The sequence below is a fragment of the Oikopleura dioica genome, chromosome XSR (genome assembly GCF_907165135.1).
Source record: "Oikopleura dioica chromosome XSR, OKI2018_I68_1.0, whole genome shotgun sequence".
Lineage (NCBI taxonomy): Eukaryota > Metazoa > Chordata > Appendicularia > Copelata > Oikopleuridae > Oikopleura > Oikopleura dioica.
In genome coordinates, this window is record NC_137294.1 from 90,110 (window position 1) to 100,011 (window position 9,902).

At 43.9% G+C, this 9,902-nt stretch overlaps 4 protein-coding genes across 4 annotated transcripts; 3 read left to right on the top strand and 1 right to left on the bottom strand.

Annotated features, from left to right (window-relative positions):
• Nucleotides 1–213: 213 nt before the first annotated feature.
• On the bottom strand, nt 214–2,534 carry LOC145709940 (uncharacterized). The gene is made up of 6 exons (XM_081787628.1): nt 2,398–2,534; nt 1,835–2,184; nt 1,402–1,610; nt 1,059–1,237; nt 603–698; nt 214–560 (listed from the first exon to the last, which is right to left on the bottom strand). Exons 3-6 carry the CDS (start codon nt 1,548–1,550, stop codon nt 457–459), a joined length of 528 nt encoding a protein of 175 aa, XP_081643754.1. The 5' UTR covers nt 1,551–1,610; nt 1,835–2,184; nt 2,398–2,534; the 3' UTR covers nt 214–456.
• A 130-nt stretch (nt 2,535–2,664) lies between these two features.
• On the top strand, nt 2,665–5,194 carry LOC145709936 (60 kDa heat shock protein, mitochondrial-like). Its single transcript, XM_081787623.1, is given in 6 exon segments — nt 2,665–2,872; nt 3,220–3,478; nt 3,549–4,479; nt 4,723–4,867; nt 4,912–5,016; nt 5,019–5,194. Coding segments are annotated over 6 exon segments (1,686 nt in total). The 5' UTR covers nt 2,665–2,671; the 3' UTR covers nt 5,064–5,194.
• A 55-nt stretch (nt 5,195–5,249) lies between these two features.
• LOC145709937 (mitochondrial sorting homolog) lies at nt 5,250–8,716 on the top strand. Its single transcript, XM_081787624.1, has 7 exons — nt 5,250–5,429; nt 5,498–5,821; nt 6,099–6,226; nt 6,777–7,016; nt 7,712–7,861; nt 8,031–8,265; nt 8,392–8,716. Exons 1-7 carry the CDS (start codon nt 5,312–5,314, stop codon nt 8,586–8,588), a joined length of 1,392 nt encoding a protein of 463 aa, XP_081643750.1. The 5' UTR covers nt 5,250–5,311; the 3' UTR covers nt 8,589–8,716.
• A 26-nt stretch (nt 8,717–8,742) lies between these two features.
• Nucleotides 8,743–9,881, top strand: LOC145709938 (putative splicing factor YJU2B). Its single transcript, XM_081787626.1, has 4 exons — nt 8,743–8,859; nt 8,907–8,996; nt 9,048–9,262; nt 9,301–9,881. Exons 1-4 carry the CDS (start codon nt 8,760–8,762, stop codon nt 9,772–9,774), a joined length of 879 nt encoding a protein of 292 aa, XP_081643752.1. The 5' UTR covers nt 8,743–8,759; the 3' UTR covers nt 9,775–9,881.
• The last annotated feature ends 21 nt before the right edge of the window (nt 9,882–9,902 follow it).

The following is a 9,902-nucleotide window of genomic DNA, read 5'->3' on the forward strand; positions in this document are numbered from 1 at the left end:
AATAATAAAACGAAGCCATGAATATTTCATTTTCTCGCCTCGCTCGGAAAAAAATAATAATAATAAATAGTTTTAAAACTTTCGCTTCTTTTTCTTCTCTGGCGAAAATGGAATGTATCGATTTTCGACGACCAAGTTCAATTCTGTCTGTCTGGTAGACAGTCTAGCGATCTTAAGTGTCTAGCAGTCTAAAAAATAAAATGATAGAGAAAAGGTCGAAAATCGTTAATTTTGCTAAAAAATAATAATCAGAAAGGTTCTTAAAAAAATAGAAAATGAATATCAAAGAAAGGGGCAGTGACTGGGCTCGAAAACCTGTGTGGAAACCTGAGTCAGGGTCCTGAAAGAGCAGATTTTTAAAAATACAATGGTTATCTTTCAGCACCCTTACTCAGGTTTCTACGCAGGGTTCTGAGCCCAGGGCAGTGAGAAATAGTTTCTCAATAGTTATTTTTTTCAATCCTTCTTGAATTGGTTGATTTTCTCCAATTTCGAAAAGCTGGCAAATACGCCGCATTGGAAGAGGAAGTCGTTGAGCTTGTCGAAGACGAAGGCGAAAACTGAAGACATAGAAGACTAACAAAAAAGAATTGTGATGCTACCTGTGAAAAACGCCATGTATTGAATAAATCTATATTTAATCGAGCTCCAAGTACTGGCTTCGCGCTGGACGGACATGGTGGCCAATTCATAATTCACTGTAACTTTATGTTAGAAACGCACTAATACTCGCAAGGTTGACTAATAACTGTACTTAGAACAATGCGTTCTAGAAGCACGAACATAAAGAAGAATAAAAAGGATTAAACTCTAATCTCGTAATTTAAACGAGAGCTGAGCTCGAGAACCTGCGTGAAAACCTGAGTCAGGGTCTCGAAAGAGTTTCATGTAGAGCCGCGTAGCGGCTATTTTTCAATAACGAGACCGCAAAGCGGCTTCGCCAAAATAATCATCTCTATCTCTTTTGAATCGTTCAGGACCCTGACTCAGGTTTCTACACAGGATTTCGCTCTTATGTTTACTTTTGCAGTGAATTTTTGACCACTAGAAAGTCCTACTTGTAAGCTGAAAAGAGCCGTCTGAGCCAGCAGTCCAGCGGGTTTGATGATGTGACTCGTCGAATCTGATGTTTCTCCTTGTTTGATTCTTCAACGCTTCTTCTCCGTTCCAAAGAGAAGGAGAAACGGATGGGAGAAAAGCAGGCGAGATGTTTACTCCTTTGGCAGGCAGCAGGGCGCTAAGAGTTTGTAGAATAAAATTGATAATAAGATATTGTATAATAGATTGAAATGGTACTATTTGAAGCAAAGCTCTTTTTGATCCTGACTCAGGCTTGCTACACAGGTTTCCGAGCCCTGCTGAGAAGACTGCTTCGATGAGTGATTGATGCTAATAAATTACCTATTTGGATGTTCTCTTGAAGTGGCGAATTGGTTTAGGCGAATGTGAGAATTCGTTTCGGCACTTATCGACGGGTTGTTTGAATAGTCAGACGTAAGAATAAGTTGATTGATAAATTCGCTCTCTTTTGAGAAGCCAGGCATTTTCATTTTCAGGTAGCTGTACAGCTCGAAACCGATCACATCTCCGACTGAGCACGAGTAGGAGACCTGAAACGACGATGAAAATTTCGCGCTTCTTAATTCGGTTAATTCGGATTCATTTTATTATTAAAATAAAAGGCCGAAATATATAAGCCGAAAATCTTGAAAACGAGACTTTTTGCGGCTTCAAGATTTTGCGGCTTAGAAGTTAGAATTATTCGAGTGGCGCTAACCTCTTATTTCAATAATAATATAGATCCAAAAAAGTATTCTCTAGTGTAGTAGCTTGCCTTAATTCTGGAGAGGTAGCTGTAATCAGGCTGGATGGTGGTTGAGCAAAGAGCTCTGTCACTCAAATCAGCCAAGTCTGCGACGCCAGGGGAATAGATTACACTTTCTCCTCAAAACAGCGATACACAATTTTTCATCTTCAAGAAAAAATAATGTGTGGAATTGTGGATTTCCGTTCCTGAAAAAGTGTGAAGAAGGAGGACTGATTCTTTGGAGTGCTGAAGTTCCGGAGCGACGAAATCGGTCGTTATCGAGGAATTGACCTGGTCCACGTGATAGATGATCAGCAGTGGCAAGACCAAGACCACAAGAAAGCCAATGATCAGGTACAGAAGCGGAAACGAGAGACCTTGAATGAAGAGTAGAAAAAGGACCTCCAAAAGCAAAATTGTTTATTTTCTTCAAATTTAGTCGAAAATTGAACTTTCTAGTAAAAAAAAAAGTCGACCAATATTTGAAAAAGTCGATATTTTTTGTCGAAAAGTCGAAGTTTTAGTCAAAAATGTCAGGATTTTGGTCCGAAAATTCAGAATTTTCGTCGTTTCTTTATACAAAAAATTACCTTTTGAATACGAAAAATGATTAATCTTCAAATTCCTCCTCCAGAGCAGCATTCTTCTCGTCCGTTTACGAAAGGTTCTCTTGTGTACTTCTGGCGAGTTCTCGAATTCTCGAAACAATCGAGTAAAAACTGGAAAATCTTTCCCCAGCGCGCGCTGATTGGCCAGCGCCCCCTTTCCAAAAACCAGCAAGAGAAAATTGCATTTCAGAGGCTTTTTTTTTAAATGCGAAAATAGGAGAAAAAATTTAATGGAAATGATTTTAGATTTGAAAAAATGCTTCGAAACGGCGCTTCAAAAGTCGTCCAGCGAATTTCGCAGCTTCGAGGGGCCAAAGATCTCGTTTTCGGACAAGACGCAAGAAAGGAAATTCTAGCTGGAGTGAATCTGCTCGCCGATGCCGTCGAAACGACCATGGGGCCAAAGGGAAATACAGTCATCATCGAACAGAGCTGGGGCGGACCCAAAATTACCAAGGTTAGTTTCAAATGTTTTTTAATTAATATTTGTTGTCATATAAGTCTGAGTAGTTGCCAAGATATTTTTCTTACTTATTAAAAATGAATAAGGGGTCTCCATTGTTAAATGACATTCTAACGGGCAAATTCTCTCTGTTATATCTGGTCACCAATCTCTCTTTGACGTTACCTTGGCGGTTAACTTGGTGACCCCCAAATGAATTTCCCCGTAAAAAGAGGGGACTCCAATTTTATCGTAATCAAAACAAATCAGTAATACTAAGTTTTATTCTAATTTAGTGCATCTTTTCGTTACTCTATTTTCTCTTTCAAAAAATGATTTTCGTTGAACTGTTTTTTTGTAAGGACGGCGTGTCAGTGGCAAAAGCGATTGATTTGGAAGACGCGACTCAGAACATCGGCGTCAAGCTCGTCCAGAACGTGGCTAATAACACGAACGAGAACGCTGGAGACGGAACTACTTCGGCCACGGTCTTGGCGCGCGCGATTTTGAACGAAGGACTCAAGAAAATCGAAAACGGGGCGAATGGAACTGATGTCCGAAGAGGAGTTCAGAAGGCGCTAAAAGTCGTTTTGCAGGAATTGGACAACATGGCTATTCCAGGCAAAAGGGTTGAAAAAATTGAGAAGGACGAATTCCCAGAGGAGCTTTTTATTTGTCAACCCTTTAAAAGTTATTTCCAACGAAGAAATTTGCCAAGTCGCGACTATTTCTGCAAATGGCGACTCCTCCGTCGGCGAGTTAATTGCCGCTGCTATGGCCAAAGTTGGACCCCGCGGCGTCGTCACTGTCAAGGACGGAAAAACCCTGACCGACGAGTTGGAAGTGATTGAAGGAATGAAGTTCGACCGGGGTTACATCTCGCCCTTCTTCGTCACCGAAACCAAAGGCCTCAAGTGCATTTACGAGAACGCGATGGTTCTTTTGAGCGAAAAGAAGATCTCCGACGTTCAGCCACTCGTTCCCGCCCTCGAAGCTGCTGCTAGATCCGGAAAGCCGCTGATCATTATCGCCGAGGACATCGACGGATCGGCCATCCAGGCGCTCGTGCTCAACCGACTCAAAGGCGGGCTCAAGGTCGTCGCGGTCAAGGCGCCCGGCTTTGGCGACAACAGAAAGAACACGATCCAGGATCTCGCCTGCGCCACTGGCGGACACGTCTTCGGCACCGAAGTCGGCAAGAAACTGGAAGAGTGCACGCTCGAGGATCTCGGCAACGTCGCCGAAGTCACCATCACCAAGGACGACACATTGATGCTGGGCGGCAAGGGCGACAAAGACCAGATCGAGCACCGCTGCCGATCGATCTTGGAGCAGATGGAAGACACCACCTCCGAGTACGAGCGCGAGAAGCTGAACGAGCGACTGGCCCGATTGTCGGACGGCGTTGCTGCGTTGAAGATCGGCGGTGCGAGCGAAGTCGAACAGGGCGAGAAGAAGGATAGAGTCGAGGACGCTCTCAACGCGACTAGATGCGCCATCGAAGGCGGTATGGTCCCTGGCGGTGGAGTTGCCCTTCTCCGTTGCATTCCCGCCCTCGCCAATGTCGAAGTTAACAACAAGGACGAGCAGATCGGAGTTGACATCATCAGCCGAGCGATCAGGTAAGAGCGATTACCATATCAGTGTTTCCAGCGGAAAACCCGCGGTTTTTAATCTTGGAATTGATTAATCCTGGCTAATGACGAAAACCGGAAGCGTCTGAGCTCGACTCCTTCCATACTACTACTACAACTCAGGAGTCGAGCAAAAGACGACTCTACACTTGAACAGAAGCCACCAATTTTTTATCTCTTTCTCGCTACGGACTGTGCTAAAGATCGACAAAACTAAAAGCTTGTTTTCAGAAAACCATGCGAAACGATTGCTAATAATGCTGGCGTTGAAGGACGAACTGTTGTTGAAAAGATCATGGCCGGTGCGGCTGGATACAACGCACACACGGACGAGTTTGTTGATATGATTGCTAATGGAATTGTTGATCCTGCCAAGGTCAGTTGCTATAATTGCTTTCTTGCAGTAAACTCGGTGTTAAGGTTGTGAAGCAGTCGTTGACAGATGCTGCTGGAGTCGCTTCTTTGATGACGACTGCTGAATGCATCATCACTGAAATCAAGGAAGACGCTCCAGCGATGCCCCCATGGGAGGCATGGGCGGTGGAATGGGCGGAATGGGAGGCATGATGTAACTCAACCCGCTTCTGGCTGAAATTTAGGCGAATAAAATCTGAAAACGCAAGAAAGAAAAAATAGAAAAATTATAAAATATAATTCCTGCCCGATAATCTTCTTTTGATCTTGCTCGAGAAAACAATACACTACTAAATTATTAAATAAAACTTGTGTTTGTCTCTCTCTTTCTCAACCTCGAATGTCTAGAATGCCGATTTAATAACAGAATAAACAAAAAGTGTTGTTCTTTTCGCAGCGGTTAGAAATGTTGAAAGCAATCAGAGAGGGCTGGGACAAGCTCTGGGAGAGGCTGCTTCAGGACAACGGAAAGCTGCTGCATGTTGTTGGTGACTTGATAGTCAGGCTTATTGCTGCTTACCTCGGTAAGAAATCGAAGCGAGTTTTTACGAAGTTTTTCCTCATTTGCAGTCGCTAAGATGGTTTCTTGTAGCGTATGAAAGCACAATGCTGACTATGAAGTTTATGCAATCGCAGCTGATGGATGCTGACAAGACTCGTGCTGCGGAAATATTGGAGAAAATGGGCTACAGCGAAAAATTCGCGGCCGATTTTTTGCGCTCTGCTCCGAGACACGAATGGGCCGTGATCGAACACTTTGTCACCGACTCCGACGAGCTGAACGACATGGCGGCGGTGAAAGGGCTCAAGAAGGAAAAAGAAACGATCAACAGGAATCTGAAGTTCGCTCTGAATGTCGCCGCCAATCCCGACTTTGCGAAGCTCGTCAAGGTCACACAAGGACTGCTGATGTATGGACACGGTTGAATATTGGCCCTTAAGTCTTGCTCTGCTTGAGAGAGAATTCTGATAAATGATAATTTGAAATTTAATTTTAAAAAAATCGAAGATAAAATCTAAGCTGGCAGTAAAAGTATATTTTTTTAGTTAGTAGCGACTTGCTACTAGCGAGCTTTGTCGCTGTCTAATTAAGGCTGCCTCTCTCTCTCTTTATAGCCTTTTTGTTTGTGCAAAATCTACTGTTATAAAAAAAAAGAAGAAAAAAGAAAGAAAGTAATATTCATGCGTGATTAGACCTCCGGGATGCGGGAAAACAATGCTCGCCAGGGCGATTGCAAGAGAAGCTGGCTTTAATTTTCTCGTCGTCCAGCCCAGTTTAGTCAATTCGAAATGGATCGGCGAGTCAGAGAAGTTCATCCAGGTCAGAATAAAATTCTCTTATTCGGGAGACACTGAATTGTGCCGCCCTGCGCCGCCCTGCGCCGCTCTGCGCCGCCCTGCGCCGCCCTGCGCCGCCCAGCGTCGCCCGGTCTCGCTGTATCCGAAGATATTTTGTCTTTCAAAAGCTGGAAATTTAGATTTTCATGTTAACTTAGTTATTCTGACATATTTATATTGTCTTAAAATTAAATAAAGGTAAACCTATAATTTAGGGTGCCAGTACAGTAATTCTCAACCAAACTCAGATTTTGGCATAAAATCACTTATTTATTGAGCACGCGACGGGCCAAAGGCCCTTACGCGCGCATTTTCTGGTAAAGAACTCATTGGGTTGGCGGGGCCCAACTCTCGCTCTTGTTCAGAATTGTTTCTTAGGTCATGGTTGGGTCGGATGAGAGCCGGATGGTTTCGGACCGGGCGACGCTGGGCGGCGCAGGGCGGCGCAGGGCGGCGCAAGGCGGCGCAGGGCGGCGCAGAGCGGCACAATTCAGTACCCCCCTCTTATTCTTTCCCTTCATTCATTGAAACAGGCGTTTTTCTCTGTCGCGAAAAAGCTTGCTCCAACGGTGATTTTCGTCGACGAAATCGACGTTTTCCTCGGCAACCGCAACGACGAAAGCTTCCACGAGCACACGCAAATCAAGATTGCCGAGTTTCTCACTGCCTGGGACGGCTTCGATCAGAACAAGGGAGCCCCAGTCGTCGTAATCGGCGCGACAAACAGAAAAGACACTCTTGATGAGGCTATTCTCCGCCGCCTCCCCATCAAAGTAAGTCAATTTGCTAATAGAGAGAAATCTTTTAATTTCCAATCTTTCTCCAAAGATTCGCCAAAATTATTATTTTAAGTTTTTTTTAAACATGAATACATGTAAGTAGTAAATTATGAGAAACTAAATTTATTAATTTCTGAAGCTGGGTAATTTACGTGGCTGGATAGTTGTATTGACATGAATGTCGATTGTTATCACCTTGTTTGATTGTTCGAGTGTCTTTGTCGATAAAGGTCATTGTGAGAGAGTGGGTGGTTGTAACCATGTCCGGCTCATGAAATCTCAGAGTAAATCAATTGTTGGATTATCCGCGCTTGATCCTCAAAAAAACGACTCAATGAGAATCAAAATGACTCAACTCAACTATCTCTTTTCAAAGTCACTTTTAACTTTTTCTAGCTAGAGCACTTTAGAGCCAGTTTTTCGACTTTCACCACAGAGAGAAATTTTATTGACATTAATCTCAATTTCAGTCAATGATTAGTAGATGCTTTTATGACAAGAAGAAGTCGAGATATTGTGGCTTCGAGTTATCAAAAAAAAAGCCGCTCATTGTGCGGCTTCTCGTTTTTTTCGTCAGAGGAAAAGTAGATCTACTAGAAGTAGAGTAATGTCCCCAGGGAAGGGTTGCTTTATGATCGGAAGGGGAGCGAGCATAAATTACCCTAGGATTGGGCTATTGTATCGATTAGGTGGAGATTCCTCTTCCCAACTCGGAGACCATCCGGCAGATTATCGAGAGCAAACTTCCCAAAGAAGACTTCGACGTCAAATTCGACTTTGTCCAGCTGATCGAAAAAATGAACAACTGGGATTGCTCTAAAGTACACAACTTCGTCCAGGTAACTTTTTTGCTTTTTCGAAAAATGGAATTTCAAATTGGTGATCACGTGGGAAGAGAAAAGGGCATTTAAGCCGCCCTGTAGGGGTCGATTAATCCTTTTTGTGCTCTCACCTTTTGAAAATGGCCGAGTCATGAGTCATGATCAATTTAAAGATTTTAAACTTCAGTTCGCCGTTACCTCTGCTGTCCACGAGTTCGTCGAGGAGAGAAGCCAGAAGTTGAAATTAGGAGAAAGCCTCAGTGATTACGTTCACACGGCGCTCCAGAAGGAAATCAAGCAAATTATCATTTCTGGTCAAACAAGCGAAGAAGCTACGAAGGGAGAGGAAACAAGCAGTCCTTCAAAAGTGAACTCTCGTTCTTCAGAAGTTAAAGTAAAGAAGGAAACATCTGCTTCTCTAGGTTAGTTTTTGATTTCATCGAAAAGCCGCGGCCGAGAAGCCGCGCAAAGTGCGGCTATTTCTTTCTCAAAGCCGTAAATAGCTTCTTGTTTTTAAAAAGGCTGGATGAGTGAGCCAATATTTTCAGTAATGCAATTTCTAAACGGAGTACGTCGTCTTCTTCCAGCACGAAAAACGAGCAGCAGTGAGACAGAAGCGGAAGCGCCAGAAGAACCCAAAAAGGCTTCATTGCGAGTTCCGATTCTCCAGAAGCACTTCGAAGAGGCGCTGGAGAACTACCAGCCGCAGAGCGATAGGGCGGCGTTTTTTAATTTATATTCCTAATTTTATGTTTTCGACGCTGGAAATTTGAAATCCCGCATCGTGCGTCTTTCAATTCTGTACAATACTACTGACACGGATACGCTTATCTTTTTTTCTGTTCATTTAGCAACAACTTCCTTCAAGCAAGACGACTGATTTTTCAACCTTTTTCTTTTTCAGAAAACAAGAAAAATGGCGGCGCAGTTGACGACGCTAAAAGCTGCTCAGGCAGATGGAATGTATTACCCGCCGAATTGGCGGCCGGAAATGGGAAGTCTCGACAAAATGCACGGTCAGATATTTTTCCTCAGATAGCTCTGTAATTATCTGTATATTCAGGGAGCCACCACTTGACACACCAGGCGAAGAAGATCAAAGAAGGAATCCTTATTGTTAGGATTGAACTGCCCTTTCCGATTTGGTGCACAGGTGAGAAACTTTGAATAGATCCTCAGAAGATAACCCTTTTCCCCTTTTCAGGATGCAACAACAAATTCGCGCTGGCGACGCGCTACACTGCCGAAAAGTTCTGCGTCGGGAAGTATCTTTCGACTCCGGTCTACAAGTTCAAGATGAAATGCCACAAGTGTCCGCAAATGCACGAAATGCGCACCGACCCGGCCAACTTTGACTATGTCTGCGTTTCTGGCTGCAGGAGGGATGTTCGTTCTTGGGACATGGAAGAAAACGGACAGGTGATTAAATACAAAACCAGGCCATCAAATGTTTTCAGGTGAGCTTCACTGATTCTGCCGAGCGCGCAAGACTGGACAATGACCCGATGTTCGCGCTGGAAAAGGGCAAGAACGACAAGAACGTGCACGACGAGCGGAAGCCCGAGCTGCTCAAGCTCAAGATCCAAAATGCGAAGAAGCACGGCGACAGCTTCAAACTCAACAGGGCCCTTAGGGCGGGTTTAAGATACGCAAAAATGCATGAGAGTGAAGCCACTGACGAAGAAAAAGCTATGGCGAAAGTAATTATGGCCCAGAAAGTAAAATCCGCCAGCTCGGGCGGCAAAAAAGCGGCAAACAAACTCAGTGGCGCAAAAAGAACTCTAACTTTGGCGAAGCTCGGCGTCACGAAATCAAAACGCGCGAAATCCTCGGCGCTAGAATCTGAATCAAAAGAATCAGCTCCAGCAGTTCCTTCTTGTAAACCAGCGCTTATTTGCGACTACAGCGATTCTAGCGAGGATGAAAGCTGAAAAACAACTCGCTGTCTTTTTCCGATATATCTGTACTCGCCCGAAAATAGGGGCCAATAAGGCTGTCCCCCATTCAACCTTCGACTGTATATAATTCAATTTTCTGACGTTTTCTTTAACAATTGCTG